Here is a 21602-nt window from a genome sequence, read left to right on the forward strand (position 1 = left end):
CCTGCCTAAATTTCTTCACCTCTCTACCTCTCTTTCCTCCTTCAAGACACTCCTTAAAACCTACCTCTTTGACCAAGCTTTTGGTCACTTGCGCTAATTTCAGCTTGTGCAGCTCGGTGCCAAATTATTTTATCAGTCAATACTCCTGTGAAGTGCCTTGGAACGTTTCACTATGTTAAAGGTGCTATATAAATACAAGTTGTTGCCATAATTTGTTACTGAATTATAGTCCATTGTCACTCGTCTTAACCTTCACTCCACTCTTCACCCTACCCTTACTCATTCCCTCTAAGGGCTGGTTACAAGCATCCAGAGGCCCCTTTACCCTTAATCTATTTCCCTCCTCCCCTCCACTTCTCTGTTTCCCCTCTGAGACTTTGCTTTCTTTCAAAATGCAACTTTTCTTTAATGAACGTAATTAGAATAAGAAAGGAAACTGCCTGTCTGCCTTTCACTCTCTCGTGTGCTAGAAATTCAAATCCTTATCTTACATGTGCAAGCAATTATCATTAACTATTGTCACCAAAATAGAGCTAGAAATAATTAGTTGGCTTCAAAATGTAACTTTTTAAGAAAAATAATTGAAGTAACATTAAATAAAAATGCATTCTCTATGTCCCGTGTGTGTGTTTCTCTCATCCTTTTCTCTGACCTTTCTCTTTCCTCTCCATCTCAGCTTAATACACTTTCTAAAGTTGAGAACACGAGAAAGCCACAACAGGTGCGTAATCAGAGCACTGTTGTTTATCTCTGTCATATTCACACACAACTTCTCTGTGTTGGAAAAAAAATCGACATCAATTTTATTTGAACCAAATTTGAAATTTGTCGTCTTGCTTTTCTTCAAATAACTTTGGAAAACATTTTAATCTAGCTAAGGAAAATAATCCCATCAGTAGCATTGAAGGAAGGTAGAGTTGGCTAAAGTGGACTGGGAAAATAGGTTAAAGTGTAAGATGGTTGATAAGCAGTGGCAGATATTTAAGGAGATATTTCATGACTCAACAAAAATATATTCCAGTGAGAAGGAAAGACTTTTAAGAGAAGGAAGAATCATCTGTGGTTAACTAAGGAAGTAAAGGAAGGTATCAAATTGAAAACAATGGCATACAAAGTGGCCAAGATTAGTGGGAGGCCAGAGGATTCGGAAACTTTTAAAAACCAGCAAAGGACAACTAAAAAAAGTAATAGAGGGAGAAGATAGATTACAAAAGTAAACAAGCAAGAAATGTGGAATTCTCTACCACAGAAAGTTGTTGAGGCCAATTCACTAAATATATTCAAAAAGGAGTTAGATGTAGTCCTTACTACTAGGGGGATCAAGGGATATGGCGCGAAAGCAGGAATGGGGTACTGAAGTTGCATGTTCAGCCATGAACTCATTGAATGCGGTGCAGGCTCGAAGAGCCGAATGGTCTACTCCTGCACCTATTTTCTATGTTTCTATAAAAACCGATAGTAAGAGTTTCTACAGGTATATAAAAAAGCAAGAGAGTAGCTAAAGCAAACATTGGAGGATGAGACTGGGGAATTAATAATAGAAAATAGGGAAATGGCAGAGACTTTGAACAAATATTTTGTATCGCTCTTCATGGGAGAAGACACTAAAAACATCCCAATAAGTGGCTATAGGGAGGGAGGAACTTAAAACAATCACTATCACAAAAGAAAAAGTACTCGGTAAAATAATGGACTAAAGGTGGACAAGTCCCCTGGACCTGATGGCTTGCATCCTCGTGTCTTAAAAGAAGTGGCTGCAGAGCTAGTGGATGCATTGGTTGTAATCTACCAAAATTCCCTGGATTCTGGTGAGGTCCCAACAGATTGAAAAACCGCAAATGTAACGAGCCTATTTAAAAAAGCGGACAGAAGCAGACAGAAAGCAGAAAACTATAGATCAGTTAGCCTAACATCTGTTGGGAAAATACTGGAGTCCATTATTAAGGAAACAGTAGCAGGACATTTGGAAAAGCATAATACAGTCAAGCAGAGTCAGCATGGTTTTTATGAAAGGGAAATGATGTCTGACAAATTTGCTGGAGTTCTTTGAGGATGTAATGAGCAGGATGGATACGTGGGGAACCAGTGGATGTGGTGCATTTGGATTTCCAGAAGGCGTTCGATAAGGTGCCACATAAAAGGTTACTGCACAAGATAAGAGCTCATGGGGTTGGGGGTAATATATTAACATGGATAGAGGATTGGCTAACTAACAGAAAACAGAGTCGGGATAAATGGGTCATTTTCTGGATGGGGTAACTAGTGGGTGCCACAGGTATCAGTGCTGGGGCCTCAACTAGTTACAATCTTTATTAATGATTTGAATGAAGGGACCAAGTGTACTGTAGCCAAGTTTGCTGATGATACAAAGATGGGTGGGAAAGCAAGTTGTGAGGAGGGCATAAACATCTGCAAAGAGATATAGACAGGCTAAGTGAGTGGGCAACAATTTGGCAGATGGAGTATAATCTGGGAAAGTGTGAGGTTATCTACTTTGGCAGAAAAAATAAAAAAGCAAATTATTATTTAAATGGAGAGAAATTACAAAATGCTGCAGTCCAGAGAGACCTGTAAATCCTTGTGCATGAAACACAAAAAGTTTGTATGCCGGTACAGCAAGTAATCAGGAAGACAAATGGAATGTTGGCCTTTATTGCAAAGGGGCTGGAGTAGAAAAGCAGCGAAGTCCTGCGACAACTGTACAGGGTATTGATGAGGCCACATCTAGAGTACTGCGTATAGTTTTGGTCTCCTTATTTAAGCATATACTTGCTTTGGAGGCAGTTCAGAGAAAGCTCACTAGGTTGATTCCTGAGATGAAGAGGTTGACTTATGAAGAAAGGTTGGGCCTGTACTCACTGGAGTTTAAAAGAATGAGAGGTGATCTTATTGAAACATATAAGATACCGAGGGGGGTTGACTAGGTAGATGCAGAGAGGATGTTTCTCCTCATGGGGGAATCTAGAACTAGGTGGCATAGTTTCAGTATAAGGGGTCGCCTATTTAAAACTGAGATGAGGAATTTCTTCTCTGAGGGTTGTAAATCTGTGGAATTTTCTGCCCAGAGAGCTGTGGAGGCTGGGTCATTGAATATATTTAAGGGGGAGATGGACAGATTTTTGAGCGATAAAGGAGTGAGGGGTTATGGGGAGCAGGCAGGGAAATGGAGCTGAGCCCAAGATCAGATTAACCATGATAGTGAATGGTGGCGCAGGCTCGAGGGGCTAAATGGCCTACTTTTATTTCTTATGTTATGTGCTGATGCATTCTGGGAAATTAGGTTCATTGCACATGCTCAGGCTGTAAAATCTAAATTCTAATCAGAGTCACAGCTCTCGACAAAAATATCAAGTCCAAGTACAGGCTTTTTGGAGAGGCTGAGGCTTTCAAGTAAAAACTTTAATGAAGGCATTAAAATACAATTCATCAGCTGAGGCAGAGTGGTAGGTGGTAATCAGCAGGAGGTTTCCTTACACAATGGTAGCGGTGGAATTTAAATTCAATTAATTAAAAAATCTGGGGGGGGAAAATTAGTGATGGTGACCATGAAACTAAAGGATTGTCTGAAGCCAACTGTTTCACTAATGTCCTTTAGGGAAGGAAATCTGCCCTTACCCGGTCTGGCTGATATGTGACTGAATCCACAGCAATGGAGTTGACTCTTAACTATTCTCTTGAAATGGCTTAGCAAGCCACTCAGTAGTATCAAACCGCTAGGAAATACGATAAGAATAAAACGGGACTAAGCACCGGATTCAGACACGGCAAAGGTATACCCAGCCCAGTTAACTCTGCAAAGTCCTCCTCTGGGTACTTCTGCCAAAATTGGGAGAGCTGACCCACAGACTAGGCAAGCAACATAGTCATACTCACAGAATCATACCTGGCAGCCAAAGTCCCAGACTCCTCCATCACTATCCCTGGGTATGTCTGGTTCCACAGGCAAGACAGACCCACCAGAGGTGGCAGCACAGTGGTATACAGTTGGGAAGGAGTGGCCCTGGGAGTCCTCAACATTAGCTCCAAACCCCATGAAGACCCATGGCTTCAGGTCAAGCATGGGCAAGGAAAACCTCCTGTTGATTACCACCTACTGCTCTGCCTCAGCTGATGAATCTGTACTCCTTCATGTTGAACAGCACTTGGAAGAAGTACTGAGGTAACAAGGGCACAGAATGTACTCTGGGTGGGGGACTTCAATGTCCTTCACCAAGAGTGGCTCGGTAGCACTGACCGAGCTGGTCAAGTCCTGAAGAACACTGCTGCCAGACTGGGCCTGCGACAGGTGGTGAGAGAACCAACACGAGGGAAAAAGCTACTTGACCTCACCAATTTTCCTGTCACAGATGCATCTGTCCATGACCGTATTGGTAGGAGTGACTACCGCACAGTCCTTGTGGTGACAAAGTCTCGTCTTCACACTAAGGACACCCTCGATCGTGGTTTGTGGCACTACTACCATGCTAAATAGGTTAGATTCAGAACAGATCTAGCAACTCAAAACTGTGCATCCATGAAGTGCTGTAGGCCATCAGCAGCAGAATTGTATACCACCACAATCTGTAACCTCATGGCCTGGCATATCCCTCACTATTATTATCATTAAGCCAGGGGACCAAACCTGGTTCAATGAGGAATGCAGAAGAGCATGCCAGGAGCAGCGCCAAGCAAACCTAAAAATGAGATGCTAACCTAGCAAAGCTACAACACAGGACTACATGCATGCTAAACAGCGGTAGCAGCATGCTATCGACAGAGCTGAGCAAACCTACAACCAACAGATCAGATCAAAGCTCAGCAGTTCTACCACATCCAGTCGTGAATGGTAGTGGACAATTAAACATCTAGCGGGAGGAAGAGGCTCCATGAACATCCGTATCCTCAATGATGGCAGAGCCCAGCACGCACGTGCCAAAGTCAAATCTAGACCGTTTGCAACCATCTTCAGCCAGAAGTGCCAAGTGGATGATCCATCTCAGCCTCCTTCTGAGGTCCCCACCATCACAGAAGCTAGTCTTCAGCCAATTTGATTCACTCCATGTGAAATCAAGAAACGTCTGAGCACTCTGAATCCAACAAAAGCTATGGTCCCTGACAACATCCCGGCTGTAGTGCTGAAGACTTGTGCTCCAGAACTAGCTGCACCAATAGCCAAGCTGTTCCAGTACAACTGCAACATTGCCATCTACCCGACAAAGTGGAAAATTGCCCATATATGTCCTGCCCACAAAAAAGCAGAACAAATCCAATCTGGACAATCTGCCCTATCAACCTACTCTCAATCATCAGCAAAGTGATATTCGGTGTCGTTGACAGTGCTCACCAGTGCTAGTTTGGGTTCCACCAGGACCACTCGGCTCCAGATATCATTACAACCTTGGTCCAAACATGGATAGAAAAGCTGAATTCCAGAGGTGAGGTGAGAGTCACTGCCCTTGACATCACGGCAGCATTTGATCGAGTGTGGCATCAAGGAGCCCTAGTAAAATTGTTGTCAATAGGAACTCTCCACTGGCTGGAGTCATGCTTAGCACAAAGGAAGATGGTTGTGATTGTTGGAGGTCAATCATCTCACCGCAAATTCTGGCCCATTATACATAGAGAGCATTCTACAGGTGATTGGCGTTATTGGTGTTCTTCCATGAGTGCAAGACTCAATATTAAATTATTCAATTTTCAGTAAGACACTGGCAGTTGTTTAATCTGCAGTTTGGTTGCTGATTTGTTACTAATAAAATCTTTGGAGTGTTATATGTAGTAGCAACAGTTATATTTAGACCTGGGCAGTTGAGTTGTGCATGGCATGAAATAAAACTGTGAAAATAAAAAGTCAGGTGTAAAAATTTCAGTTTGAAATAACACTGCATTTTGGTTCTTCAATATAGAAATCCAATTTTATTTGAAATTGTTTGCTTATTTGCCTTTCTAGGATGCTGTTTCTCAGAAGTCAGTGGACATCCTGAGTAAGGGTGATGACCAACAGTCTGTGACCAGTGCAGAGAGGTATCCTTTAGATTGGCGCCAGAGCCAGTTTAGTCTTGGATCCAATGCCAGTGATGATGCTGCTAAAGCTAAGACACCATCAAGTAAGCTGTTGGCAAGCGAAGTTAAAAGAAACAATGTTTGCCTAACAATGTAATGAGGATTTTACATATTGGATTCCTTGCCCAATTTAAATAATCGCACTTCTCTAACTGTGTCACAAAGCACTCCTTGCTAGGATATGGAATCAGTCTGTACCCAAACCTGTGCCAGTATTTGACATAACTTGCTGTTTGGATATGCATGTAATTGACCGGGATTAATTTTCCTTCCATTTAACATCTTTTCCCAGATGCATTCCCTCCCGCATCACCAAAATAGGAACCAAAATTATCCCAGAATATGCATCTATATAAAATCGTTATTGCAGTATGTTTATGTAACTAAAGAGATGGGGTGAAAAATTGAATAGCTTAGCGCCCACCCGCTCACCAACTTGATTGGGGTTTAGCGGCGGAGCTAATAGTGAGCGCCAGGGAATGTTGCACCAGTGTGGAATGTCCCTATCGCGCCACAGAAGCCAATTTCAATGTTTTTGCCTGCCTTAGCGGCCGGCTCTAATCTCGCCAGAGAAAACTGCCGTGAAAAGCTGTCCCGGGGCACTAATGAAAGGGATTAGTGTGCCAGGTAAGTTTTAGTGATTTTACTTCCTTTTATTTGCTGTGATATTACTTTATTTGGGGTGCCTGATGTTTAAAATAGGTGATTTGTAATTTATTTTCAGTTTTCATATTTTGCAGCGATCCTTCTCTTAGTGTGCTGTTTTTTTAGCGCCAGAACTTCAGGAGCACTGCTGCTTAGCGCCCTAAGAGAAGTGTGGAATGCTTCCTTTAGCGCTCCACTCCACTCTTAGGGTGCTAATAATCAATTTTGCTACTTCCGGCGCTAAAATTAAGGCCCAGGTGATATTGGCGCCTTAAGACCGCATTTATTCCATTTTTCCCCCAGTTTTTCTCCATTGAAGATGTAAGAATTTTGATATGGTGGCTTTACAGTTAATTTTATTTTACCCCATATGGATGAATAGTATGTTCCATTGGACTACATTGAATTGTAATTGCAAAGCCTGCCCTGTTCACTAGAAATTATGCGCAGCTTTCCCCTGTAATGCAAAGGAGTTCCATGAATTAAGTTCTTACACTATTTGTCCAACAGCAATATTAAACACACAAGAGGTGCTTCCCGTCGTGCTAGATGCATTGTGCATGTGGTTTTGCACCACACAGGCCAAGAAGGTGTGCTGAGTTGGTGAATCTCAGCTGGGCTGGATTTATAGGCACATGCACATGGCCTCAGCATCCCAGGCTACTAATGGGCTAGCCATCGATCCCTGCTGGAATAGAATATGTAGGATTTTGGCAAGGACAAGATCAAGCTTGTCTGTATTACTTCCCACCCCTCAATGATAAATAGCCTGATAGTATTCACTGCCTAGCTGTTTGGACTCATACTTGAGGAATGGGCAAAAGGGTGAGGAACCAGAGGACTGCCAGTGCTGTGGAACCATACCACAGCATGAATCATGGCCTTTAGTCGAAGAGGTTAAGGGAGAAGAAAAGTTTGAAGAGGTAGCAGTGATGAAATCTGTATGCCCCTAAAGTTCATAAACTATAACAGCTGTTTTTTGTGTAACAGTTGATTTGCAGTCAGCATGCAGCTGCAACTATTTTAAACAAAAGATTGGAAATTATCACAGAATAAAGCTTGAGTTAAGCCTTATATTACAGATAAATATACTTGCATAATATCTCACAGTTCACTTGTTAAATAATCCGTATAGCCTGCATTTATAATTGATTTACTGTGTACATTTTCAGTTGCATTTGTTCAAAAACAGAAATGATGATCGATATAAACAATCCATGCTCTTCCTTCAGGAGTACCAGAGCAGAAGTTGTTTGCTGCACTTCTCATTAAATGTGTCGTCCAGCTAGAGTTAATTCAGACAATCGACAATATTGTGTTCTTTCCTGCAACCAGCAAAAAGGAGGATGCTGAGAACTTGGCTGCAGCTCAGGTATAGGTCAACTATTAACTATTTGTAAAGTGAAATGTTTTTTAATCATTGGAAAGGTGACTGGAAATTTCACGGTAACTAACCTACAAAAAAAGCATGTAAAGAAATTCAACATTTGTGAAAAATTATCTTGTTAGAACTTACTGCTTTTAAAGCAACACACTGGTTTAATGTTTCACTTGAGTTGAAATTGTATAATTGAAAGTATGTGTTTTTATTTCTAATACCGTAACGACATTGTTAGTATATTTTTTTCTAAACTATCATTTAAAATCTTAATTCTGATAAGATTTGTTATCCTAATTCTGATTAGACAACCTGTTACCATTACGCAACCTTTCAAACGCGGGATTATTGTAGCAGCATAGTAACTATTGAGGATCTGTTGTGATGTAGAAACAGCACCATTATCATTCAGTATGAGGTTTTGTAATTGTACAATCTTGAATACAACTCTGCTATCCTTTGGTTTCTAGTTTATTTAACGGTGCCCCCAAGTTAAATTTTCCCCTGAGTAGAAGGTTTAAGAGGTCTCTGACTAAGTGGGTTTGGATGCACAGTGTCGCAAGAGCAGAAGCATAATTTGGGAGTCAGTTTAGCTATCGGGTAAATTGATAAAATAAATATTGGTTTGCTGACATTACTTTAATTGCTAAATAAGTGATTAGTTTAGCTCTAATCACTGTCACATTTTAATATTTATTTTGGAATATTGCTTCATTATTTTTTCTGTGAAAATATTTTAACCCCTGTTGAAGACAAGGGGCTAAGCAGGCTGCAAAGGAAATAGCCATCTGCTGCTCATGTATAGCCCGGTAAAAAATTTAGAAAGGCTTTCATGCATGGTTTTGACGCGCAGTGCTGCAATAGCGGCAATATAACATGAGAGTCAAGTCAGCCATTTAACATGCTCATAAAATAAATGTTATTTTGCTGGCGGAACTTTAAATTCTCATAAAGCTGACTTAATGAGGATTATTCATTCTATTCTACAAGAAAGACTTGCATTTATATAGCTTCTTTTGCAATCTTAGGACATCCCAAAGCACTTCACAGCCAAATAAGAACTTTTGAAGTGTAGTCACTGTTGTAATATAGCAAATGCGATAGACAATTTACACACAGCAAGTTCCCACAAATAATAATGTGATAATGACCAGGTAATCCGTATTAGTGATGTTGGTTGAGGAATAAATATTGGTCAGGACACTGGGGATAACTCCCCTGCTCTTCTTCAAAATAGTGCCATGAGATCTTTTATGTTCACCTCAGAGCAGATGGGGCCTTGGTTTAACGTCTCATCAAAAGACAGCACCTCTGACAGTACAGTACTCCTTCAGCACTGCACTGGTGTGTCAGCCTAGATTTTTGTGCTCGAGTCGCTCAGGTGGTATGAGAAGCCACAGCATTCTGACTTGAAGGCAAGAGTGCTACCCACTGAGCTACAGTTGACACTACAACATTTCATGCCCACACTACAACATTTGAAAAGGTGTGACTAAGTTATCAGTTTTTCATAAGATTATGGGGCCGAAATTGCCCCCCGACCACAAAGTAGGCGCACCCACCAATCCATAGGGTGGAGATTGGACCGATATTCACTTCTTTGTTTTCTATTTCCAGTCGGGGCGGTGATGAGGGGTGGAAATGCCGTTGGAGCGGGGCGGCAAGCATTACGAGTCATCAGTGCACTGCGCTGATGACGTCTGCGAGACGCAGATGTGCTGCGTCGTGCTTATGCATCACAACGTCTCTCTCCTTCAGTTAAAGGGGAGGGCCACTGCGAACTCTGCAATTAGTTTAGTTAGGTCCACTGGGCCACTAGGGAGGGTTTCAACTGGGCCAGCAGCCCGGTACCCATAGAAACATAGAAAATAGGTGCAGGAGTAGGCCATTCGGCCCTTCGAGTCTGCACCGCCATTCAATAAGATAATGGCTGATCATTCCCTCAGTACCCCTTTCCTGCTTTCTCTCCATACCCCTTGAACCCCTTAGCTGTAAGGGCCACATCTAACTCCCTCTTGAATATATCCAATGAACTGGCATCAACAACTCTCTGCGGCAGGGAATTCCACAGGTTAACAACTCTCTGAGTGAAGAAGTTTCTCCTCATCTCTGTCCTAAATGGCCTACCCCTTATCCTAAGACTATGTCCCCTGGTTCTAGACTTCCCCAACATCGGGAATATTCTTCCCGCATCAAACCTGTCCAGTCCCGTCAGAATCTTATATGTTTCGATGAGATCCACTCTCATCCTTCTAAACTCCAGTGAATAAAGGCCCAGTTGATCCAGTCTCTCCTCATATGACAGTCCAGCCATCCCTGGAATTAGTCTGGTGAACCTTCACTGCACTCCCTCAATAGCAAGAATGTCCTTCCTCAGATTAGGAGACCAAAACTGAACACAATATTCCAGGTGAGGCCTCACTAAGGTCCTGTACAACTGCAGTAAGACCTCCTTGCCCCTATACTCAAATCCCCTAGCTATGAAGGCCAACATACCATTTGCCGCCTTCACCGCCTGCTGTACCTTCATGCCAACCTTCAATGACTGATGAACCATGACACCCAGGTCTCGTTGCACCTCCCCTTTTCCTAATCTGCCGCCATTCAGATAATATTCTGCCTTCGTGTATTTGCCCCCAAAATGGATAACCTCACATTTATCCACATTATACTGCATCTGCCATGCATTTGCCCATTCACCTAACCTGTCCAAGTCACCCTGCAGCCTCTTAGCGTACCCAAGAGGGGTGCCAGGCTGCCTGTTGGCGGCCGAACCCTTGGCCACCATTGTCGCGCCGACCTCGGAGTCGGCTGACAATTAAAATAAATTGGGGGCGGCGGCAGCGTGCCATCCCCTTCAAAGGGTGGACGTGCCGCAGGGGAAAGTTGACCGTGGCACCGATCGCCGACGGTGCTGCTCCCGCGGGGCAATTTCACACGGGGCAATTGCCCTTGCGGGACGGAAAGGGGGTCGGCGCATGCCCGACGGGTGGCAGCACAGGCAGTGCAGAAACCTGTTCCGCTCCCGCCCCGGGGCAATTTAGGATGGGTCGATCCATCTGTCTGCCCCCGGTTGTTGAAATCTTATCCCTCTTAGAGGCGGTAATGGACCTTAAAGAGGGGGGCAATTTTGGCCCCTCTGACTCGAGTAGCATCACTGCTGGCACTTAATTCTAAATGCATGTTTATGGCGAGATCATGAACTACTACAAGAGCAGAAATATAACTCTGGAGAATATCAGCTTGTTAGATGGCTGACCTGACTTCTGAGTTATACTTTCATTCTTCCTGAATAATAAGAGCTACTGCATTTTACATCTTAATATGTTGCATAAATTCAAATATACCACACAAAATACCAGGGGTGACACTTCATGCATTTTGGAAGAGGAGGAAAGCTGCAGGACTTTTTTGCCAGCTGGAACATTGTCCATTGTTCAATTGTGTAAGTAATCATTAATTGCTGAATCAAAGTCAATGGAGAAACCATTAGTCAATGGGAAATCTCTAACCCCTTTACAATTTTTCCAGACGTCTTCTAGTGCATCTAGCAAGTAACATAATCAGAATGTAGAACTTTTCTCCTTGTTACACTTGCCTGCAACTACCACTCAAAGAAAAATCTGGGAGAGGTAGAAAGGGGCAAATGTATATAAGATATCACATGTTTCCAGGGAACACTTCTAACTTCAAGCAACTAAATATTAATGTGGGATTGAATATAGCTGGAGAGGTATGCTACACATGGGTCATCCATGAAACATTTTGCTTTTCTACCAGAAGTGCTGAAGGAGTGAACCTTAAAATGAAAGGTGCCAACTGCTAAAGGAGAAATAGTATGAAATGAAAAGAGTGATAAATTATGGAGTTTAGATTTACAATGTTTTGATATGTTGTCACTGCAAGGTGAAGAAATCTGTTTTGTGTGTCTTGAGGTGTCACTGATAGGGAAGTATCATGTAATAATGTCTAAGAACTAATTAAAACCAGAATAATTTTATTAAATAACTAGTAAGAAAAATTATTCGTAACAAAATGTTACTAACCTTTGCAAATATAATATGCAAGCAATTCCACTCAACCAATACTATTATTTTATAGTGGCGATTTAACAAATAAACATTCTGGCTGATATGGCTTTGCCTGTTATAAATCACCTGTTATAATTTAAGGTTACCAAAGTTAAGCTTGACTGGTTCCTCTGTTGCCTGATGATGTGAGGAACTTGAATTTTAAAAACATGCAATGAAAATAGCCTTTAGAAATGTGCGGTGCCTGTTTTTTTCTGATTATGTGACCAGCTGTTGATCTTAATTTAACCTCTCACTGTTGGGGTTAGTAGCCAATCGAATTTCTATTGGCAGTCTTATGAAAAATATAAAAAATTGTAAGTGTAGACTTCTGGTGAGAGGTGCAGTTCCCATTTTGTAATTTATCATTCAATTGTTATTCATCAGACTTAATAGTATTTTGGCCCTTTGTGGACTTTTTTTTAAAGGTGGGATTATGATCAAAAACTGCAGCTTTTACAGTTGGGGCAATTTCACAATCGAGTGCCTCCAGCAAGAAATCATGTTGCCAAGCATCACATGCTGGAGAAATTAGCCTATAATCTTGTAGCCTGCTCGCTCACTCTGTGAATGTGACATCCCTGCTAACAGCACAGAATTACCCCTATTAGGTTGACTTCTATTTTGCACTTTTAAGCCCCGTATCCTAAGATTCCTTGCTACTGGCACGCAAAATCAGAAATGCAACTTTGCATGCCCAATTCACATTAGACAATAATTTTCAGCGGCCAAATAAAGGTGAAAATGGACTGCACAACAACCTCATTTAAATAATTATATTATATGTGCTCCATACCAAATCTCGCAACTTTAGATAAGACTTGGCCCACAATATGCACCTTGCTCATAGTGTACACCTTGCCCATAAGGAGAGACTTGGGACCTAGCCTGGTTAAGTAGGCTTTTTAATGTCTTTCAATTGATGGTAATTATTTTGCTCTCTGCGTTACATTTTTCAGATTAGTCCACCATTTTTAGATTTTTGATGCTGCTGATATTTACCTTCATTATTCTTGTTTGCTGCTGACATTTAAATCGCACAGTACAAAGTGACGAGGGTGGGTTTTCCTTTAGGGGTTCCATATATGTTGCATTTTAGGTATGGGGTATTCACAAGGAGTCAACAATTTCAGGTGCAAAGACGAGGTGTTTTCTCCACACCTGTCATTACTCCTGGACCTCCACATTTACCTGGACGTGTCAGAGGTGTCAATTCACTGCCACCACTTCACAAGCCAAATTATCACAAAGTTGTACCATCTGCTGCAGGATGACCTGCAGACATGTGGAACAGGGATAGCTCTTCTATAGAAGTGAAGGTTACCACAGCTTTAACTTTTGAGCAACCTGATCCTTCCACGCCACCACTAGGAATATGTGCCACAGTACACACTTGTATCAAATAAATGACAAATTATGTTTGCTAGGTCAACACCTTCTTCCCTTTCGATGTGGAATGTACAGGGCATAGAGCTTTCACTAGGTGGCAGGGAGTGCAAGGCATTGTAAATGGCAGCCATATGGGCATCAGGGTTCCTTATTTCAATCCCATGGCCTACATGAATAGCAAGGATTTGCACTCATGTAGTCAGATGGAATCTAGCAGTGAAAACATAATTTGACACATCAGTATCCATTATCAATGAAGCCTACATCATTGGCTGTGAAGCACTTTGGGGCGTCCTGAGGATGTGAAATATTGTTTATAAATGCAAGTTCTCCTTTATTTCTTTGGTATACCTCCTGCAACCATACCGCCAACCCTTCAACATCAAAGGTAGCAGTGTTGCCCAATTGGTAATAATTCGTCAACTTTTATGTCACCACCACAACTTACCCTGTAGCAAGCTGTAGCTGTTTAGTAGCTGCTGGCTCATTGGATTTTGTACTCTGCAGCCAAGTGTGCTACAAGCCAAGCTTTCTAGGTAAGGATTTCATGTGCCATTAATCTATTCAAATTAGGCGTAGGGGGAGAGTGACTCTGATCTGGAAATTCAGCCTGGCTTGCCCATTGGCTGCTAGTACAGGTTTCATGGGACAGCTGGACTGCATTTTTGCCACTTTCAGAAAATCGGGGCTCGAGTTCTGTGGTGTGTCTTAGTGGTGTATAGTGGAGGTTATGAACATACCACTCATTGGGAAATCTCAATGTTGCTTTGTATTGCTGTTCAAAGACTTGTAAGGTCAGAACTGATATTGAGAATAAGCAAATTCAGTGCTTTCTTTTATCATTTACAGAGAGATGCAATAGACACTGATGTACATGTTGAAAAGCAAGACCAAGGAATGTATCACTACCTAACTTCAAAACAGCTTTTTAAACTTCTAGACTGCCTACTCGAGTCTCATCGATTTGCTAAGTCCTTTAATTCTAACAATGAACAGAGGACTGCACTATGGAAAGCAGGTGTGTAATGTTTCTCTAATAACATTGTCATGAAATTAGCCGTACATTAACCACCACCACAGGAACAGTAGAAATGGCCTGAGAAATTGATCTACATCAAAACTACAGTCATGAAAATTCATGTTGGAAGCAATCGATAATGCAAAACGTTTGAAAAGAAGTATGCTCATCAGCGTCTATGACACAGTATATTTGCACAATGATGTGGTATAATAGTGGTAAGATGCTGGTTTTACTCTACGCTTCCTTATGATACTAATTTCAATTTCTTTCAATTCTAGTTGTAGTTATGGTGCTTTTTGTAAACGTTTATAATATATGCAGTGTTTGCTATTTATAATATGCAATTTAAAAGTGATTGCAATTATAGCCATGTGAATCTGCCACCTATTGTCTCCCACTTTGACACCCAACAATTACCAAAAAACATAATAAAAATGCAATACAGGGCAATACAACGTGTATTTTGTAGAATAGCGTAAGCTGGAGGGTATGTTCAGGGCAAAGTACATCCCAGGGATTTAAGTAACAATTCTTGAAAATTGAGAGAGAAAATAGAACAATCAATCCACCAAACTGCATATATTATGGTCCCAAAATTCCAGGGCTGGATAGGGCATAAGTCATATTTATGCCGAAGGGGGAATGGGTCGGATGTTGCCCCATTTGATTGGACCTTTAAATTCCTATCAGGGAGGCTATGGCAGATCTATCATCCATGACCCAACGTCAACAATTGTGCATCTTTGTCTGGAGTAAAAATAAAACGGGGAAGGTGGCTCAACCGTGGCTAACAAGGAAATCAAGGATAGTGTTAAATCCAAGGAAGAGGCATATAAATTGGCCAGAAAAAGCAGCAAACCTGAGGACTGGAAGAAATTTAGAATTCAGCAGAGGAGGACAAAGGGTTTAATTAGGAGGGGGAAAATAGAGTATGGGAGGAAGCTTGCTGGGAACATAAAAACTGACTGCAAAAGCTTCTATAGATGCGTGAAGAGAAAAAGATTAGTGAAGACAAATGTAGATCCCTTGCAGTCAGAATCAGGTGAATTTATTATGGGGAACAAAGAAATGGCAGACCAATTGAACAAATACTTTGGTTCTGTCTTCACGAAGGAAGACACAAATAACCTTCTGGAAATACGGGAACCGAGAGTCTAGTGAGAAGGAGGAACTGAAGGAAATCCTTATTAGGCGGGAAATTGTGTTAGGGAAATTGATGGGATTGAAGGCCGATAAATCCCCGGGGCCTGATGGTCCGCATCCCCGAGTACTTAAGGAAGTGGCCCTAGAAATAGTGGATGCATTGATGATCATTTTCCAACAGTCTATCGACTCTGGATTAGTTCCTATGGACTGGAGGGTAGCTAATATAAAAAAGGAGGGAGAGAGAAAACGGGTAATTATAGACCGGTTAACCTGACAGCAGTCGTGGGGAAAATGTTGGAATCTATTATTAAAGATGAAATAGCAGCGCATTTGGAAAGCAGTGACAGGATCGGTCCAAGTCAGCATGGATTTATGAAGGGGAAATCATATGCTTGACAAATCTTCTAGAATTTTTTGAGGATGTAACTAGTAGAGTGCACAAGGGAGAACCAGTGGATGTGGTGTATTTGGACTTTCAAAAGGCTTTTGACAAGGTCCCATACGAGATTGGTGTGCAAAATTAAAGCACTGGTGTGGATAGAGAACTGGTTGGCAGACAGGAAGCAGAGAGTCGGGATAAACAGGTCCTTTTCAGAATGGCAGGCAGTGACTAGTGGGGTGCCGCAGGGCTCAGTGCTGGGACCCCAATTATTTACAATATACATCAATGATTCAGATGAAGGAATTGAGTGTAATATCTCCAACTTTGCAGATGACACTAAACTGGGTGGCGGTGTGAGCTGTGAGGAGGTTGAGAAGAGGCTGCAGGGTAACTTGAACAGGTTAGGTGAGTGGGCAAATGCATTGCAGATGCAATATAATGTGGATAAATGAGAGGTTATCCACTGTGATGGCAAAAATACGAAGGCAGAATATTATCTGAATGGCGGCAGATTAGGAAAAGGGGAGGTGGAACGTGACCTGGGCGTCATGGTACATCAGTCATTGAAAGTTGGCATGCTGGTACAGCAGGCGGTGAAGAAGGCAAATGGTATGTTGGCCTTCATAGCTAGAGGTTTTGAGTATAGGAGCAGGGAAGTCTTATTGCAGTTGTACAGGGCTTTGGTGAGGCCTCACCTGGAATATTGTGTTCAGTTTTGGTCTCCTAATCTGAGGAAGGACGTTCTTGCTATTGAGGGAGTGCAGCGAAGGTTCACCAGACTGATTTCCCGGGATGGCAGGACTGACATGAGGAAAGACTGCATCGACTGGGCCTGTATTCACTGGAGTTTAGAAGGATGAAAGGGGATCTCATAGAAACATATAAAATTCTGACGGGACTGGACAGGTTAGATGCAGGAAGAATGTTCCCGATGCTGGGGAAGTCCAGAACCAGGGGACACAGTCTAAGGATAAGGGGTAAGCCATTTAGGACTGAGATGAGGAAAAACTTCTTCACTCAGAGTTGTTAACCTGTGGAATTCTCTAACACAGAGAGTTGTTGATGCCAGTTCATTGGATATATTCAAGAGGGAGTTAGATGTGGCCCTTCTGGCTAAAGGGATCAAGGGGTATGGAGAGAAAGTAGGAAAGGGGTACTGAGGTGAATGATCAGCTATGATCTTATTGAATGGTGGTGCAGGCTTGAAGGGCCGAATGGTCTGCTCCTGCACCTATTTTCTATGTTTCAAGCAGGTGTGCTCAGGGAGTTCTCTGACAAAGATAAGAATCTACACCAGTGTGTCCTGACTCACCATGAGCAATGCCATGGAAGAGTTCCCTGTTATTTAAAAAATATTCTGTGATGGTAATTTACAAGCAGTTGCCTTAATTCTAGATTAAGATAACAATTATAATCTGCTCAAACCTGAATTTGCAATTTCTGATGTCATTTGATCCCTGTTGCCTAGTAATCTACAGCATATGTTGTTCCACGTTAATGCACAACCGTATAAATATATGTACAAATACCTTAAAACTTATGCCGTCCTTGATATTGACCAGTTTCCAACTGAGTTAGTAGCTATCTCGTAAATGGAAAGATGACACTCTGTCATCCTTTTCTAATCTAATATATTCTCTACTGGTCAACGCATTGATTTGTTTCTAGTCCTGTTAAATTCCTCCGACAAGAAAAAAATAATTTACTGGTAGGTAAGGTCAGAGCATTATATTACTCGAAGTTACTACATAATTACACTTTTATGGAGTATAGAATCATAGAATAGTACAGCACAGAAGAGGCCATTCAGCCTATCAACTCTGAAGAACAATCTTTTGAAGAACAATCCAATTAGTCCCACTCCCCTGCTCTTTCTCCATATCCCTCCACTTTCTTTCCTTCAAGGAGTTATCCAATTTCCTTTTGATAACTACTATTGAATCTGTTTCCACCACCCTATTGGGCAGTCGATTCCAAATCCTAACCACTCGTTGCATAAAAAGGTTTTTCCTCATATCGCCCCTGGTTCTTTTGCCAGTAAAGTTAAAATCTGTGCAATTGATTATTGATCCTTCAGCATTGGAAACCGTTTCTTTTTATTTACTCTATCTAAAACCTTCATGATTTTAAAAAGTAGTTTTTCTATCAGTAACACAATTGCTTTTAGGGATTTCTTAAAGTTTTGAATTTCTCTATTGGTATTAATTTGTCAGTTTGAGATATCACCTTGGCATATTACTCAAGGCTATTGTCTCAAGTTTGAAATGAGCAGCACTTTTGCTTACAGAAATAGATTAAAGGTGTTAACTACAATGAGAGATTTTTTTCAGTAAAGGTGAGTTGATTACACTCAAATTGCACATAGTAAATTGAGCTCAATTCTAGCTAAATAATTTATCCATCAATTTATACAATTAACGCTATTACCTCAAACAAATGTGTGTATTTTATATATTGTATATATTTTGTATCATGTATAAATATTAGCAAATTGCTCATGGCATTGTATGCAATCAGTTGATATATTTTATTTATACAAAGTTGCGACAGAATTAGGGGAGAGACTTCAGAACTTGCTCCATGTATACCTAGTGACCAGAGCCTGCAACTATATTATGATTTTTGATGTAGCAAAATTAAATGGGAAATGTTCACAGCAATTTACAGTGGTACATTTTAACACACGAGCTTGACCAAAAATTGCGACAACAGGCAGTAAGATTTGTGAACAATATAATAATTAATTATTATTTCTTTGCCTACAGGAGTCAACAGTGTGATCTTCAAATGAAGTGGGGTTAGAAAGAGGGGATAATTGGATCAGGGTGTACAAATATAATTCAGTTCCCACTTTAAAGTTGTCCATTCTGCCCTTATTTTGTGCAATACTTTGATTTTATTAGAATCATAGAAATTTACAGCACGGAAGGAAGCCATTCGGCCTATTGTGTCCGTGCCGGCCGACCAAGAGCTATCCAGCCTAATCCCATTTTCCACTTCTTGGTCCATAGCCTTGAAGGTTATGGCACTTCAAGTGCATATCCAAGGGCTGGATTTTCCTTTTAAATTGCCATTGTCCAATTCTTAGCGGTGTTCCGGTGGTTGCGTTTTTTCCAACTTGTTGGAATGCCGCTGGTGCATGCTCCCGCGGTTTTCGGATGCTCCATGTCGGCGGCAGTGAAGCGGTGCAGGAGCGAAGTGGAGCGGGCGGCGTGCGGCAGAGGAGGCCTATCGACTTGGGAATCTTCGGCTCCCAAGTTGTGCACATGCGCGTGTGGCTGTCGAGCTCCATCCCCCGAGAGGCCAGAGACTGCCAGCCTGAGATCGCTGTTGGGTGGGGGAAAGAGAGTGAGATTGCAGTGGAGGTGGGGTGGGGTGGGGGGGCGGGAGAGGGAGAGACTGGGGGTGGTGAGTGAGACTAATGTGAGTGAGACTAGTGAGTGAGAGAGTCTAAAGGAGTAAATGAGGCTTTATTAGACCATTTATATTATTGCCTAACATTAGAAAATATTACAATCCATTTAAAAATACATAACTGTGGAGAACTATAAAGATCTGTGCAATATCAAACAAACCTGTCAGATCTGTGTCCATATCGCCCACTTAAGATCCAGTAAGACCTGCTTTTTCAGGACAGTATTAAGGTCCGGTGGTAAAAGGATCTTAATGACGAAACTTCCATTTTGGGTGGTAATATATGGGCGAACAGTATCGAATACTGCCCGGCGGTAATGACTGGAATTTGCTGCTGGGTGGTTAATGAGCAATTTGAGAGGAAACTTGTATTTCTGGGCGGTAAATGGGCGATTTGAGAGGAAACTCTAGTCCCAAGTATTTTTTAAATGCGGTGAGAGTTTCTGCCTCGACCACCCTTTCAGACAGTGAGTTCCAGACCCCTACCACATTCTGCGTGAAAAATATTCCCCTCGAATCCCCTCTAAACCTCCGACCAATGACTTTAAATATGTGCCACCTGGTTGTTGACCCTTCTGCTAAGGGAAATAGGTCCTTCCTATCCACTCTATCAAGGCCCCCCATAATTTTATACACCTCAATTATGTCTCCCCTCAGCCTTCTCTGTTCCAACAAAAACAACCCCAGCCTATCCAATCTTTCCTCATTCTCCAGTCCAGGCAACATCCTCGTAAATCTCCTCTGTATCCTCTCTAGGGCAATCACATCTTTCCTGTAATGTGGTGACCAGAACTGCATGTAGTATCTAGCTATGGCCTCACTTGTGTTTTATACAGTTTTACACAGTTCAAACATAACCTCCCTGCTCTCATATTCTAAGCCTTGGCTAATAAAAGCAAGTATCCCGCATGCCTTTTTAACCACCTTATCTACCTGTCCTGCTACCTTCTGGAATATGTGGACATGCATCCCAAGGTCCCTCTGTTCCATTACATTTTTCAGTGTCCTACCATTGTGTATTTCCTTGCCTTGTTAGCCCTCCCCAAATGCATTACCTCGCACATCTCCGGATTGAATTCCATTTGTCAGTGTTCTGTCCACCTGACCAGTCCATTGATATCTTCCTGCATTCATTTTCATTATTAACCACGCTGCTAATTTTTGCTTACTTCTTAATCATACTCACAACATTCAAGTCTAAATCATTGATATATACCTCAAAAAGCAAGGGACCTAGTACCTGCGGAACCCCACTAGAAACAGCCTTCCATTCACAAACACCCATCGCCCATTACCCTGCTTCCTGCGTCTGAGCCAATTTTAGATTCAACTTGCCACTTTGCCCTGGATCCCAGGGGCTTTTACTTTCGTGCCCAATCTGCCATGCGGGACATAGAAACATAGAAAATAGGTGCAGGAGTAGGCCCTTCGAGCCTGCACCACCATACAATATGATCATGTCTGATCATGCAACTTCAGTACCCCATTCCTGCATTCTCTCCATACTCCTTGATCCCTCTAGCCGTAAGGGCCACATTTAACTCCCTTTTGAATATATCTAACGAACTGGCCTCAACAACTTTCTGTGGTAGAGAATTCCACAGGTTCACAACTCTCTGAGTGAAGAAGTTTCTCCTCATCTCGGTCCTAAATGGCTTACCCCTTATCCTTAGACTATGACCCCTGGTTCTGGACTTCTCCAACATCGGGAACATTCTTCCTGCATCTAACCTGTCCAATCCCATCAGAATTTTATATGTTTTCTATGAGCTCCCCTCTCATCCTTCTAAATTCCAGTGAATATAAGCTTAGACGACCCAGTCTTTCTTCATATGTCAGTTCTGCCATCCCGGGAATCAGTCTGGTGAACCTTCGCTGCACTCCCTCAATCGCAAGAATGTCCTTCCTCAGATTAGGAGACCAAAACTGCACACAATACTCAAGATGTGGTCTCACCAAGGCCCTGTACAACTGCAGTAAGACCTCCCTGCTCCTATACTCAAATCCTCTTGCTATGAAGGCCAGCATGTCATTTGCTTTCTTTACTACCTGCTGTACCTGCATGCCTACCTTCAATGACTGATGCACCATGACACTCGGTTCTCGTTGCACCTC

General features: G+C 41.9%; 1 protein-coding gene across 3 annotated transcripts in view; it reads left to right on the forward strand.

Annotated features, from left to right (window-relative positions):
* arfgef1 (ADP-ribosylation factor guanine nucleotide-exchange factor 1 (brefeldin A-inhibited)) overlaps positions 1-21602 on the forward strand; it is a 375012-nt gene that overhangs the window by 319624 nt on the left and 33786 nt on the right. For 2 of the 3 annotated variants that reach the window (XM_070891344.1, XM_070891358.1), the window contains 4 exons: positions 677-721; positions 5930-6086; positions 7920-8059; positions 14374-14542. In XM_070891344.1, coding sequence (XP_070747445.1) covers positions 677-721; positions 5930-6086; positions 7920-8059; positions 14374-14542 — 511 coding nt within the window. The remainder of the gene's footprint in view (positions 1-676; positions 722-5929; positions 6087-7919; positions 8060-14373; positions 14543-21602) is intronic. The other variant, XM_070891351.1, reaches the window with a different exon arrangement.

Source organism: Pristiophorus japonicus, chromosome 1, assembly GCF_044704955.1.
Source record: "Pristiophorus japonicus isolate sPriJap1 chromosome 1, sPriJap1.hap1, whole genome shotgun sequence".
NCBI lineage: Eukaryota > Metazoa > Chordata > Chondrichthyes > Pristiophoridae > Pristiophorus > Pristiophorus japonicus.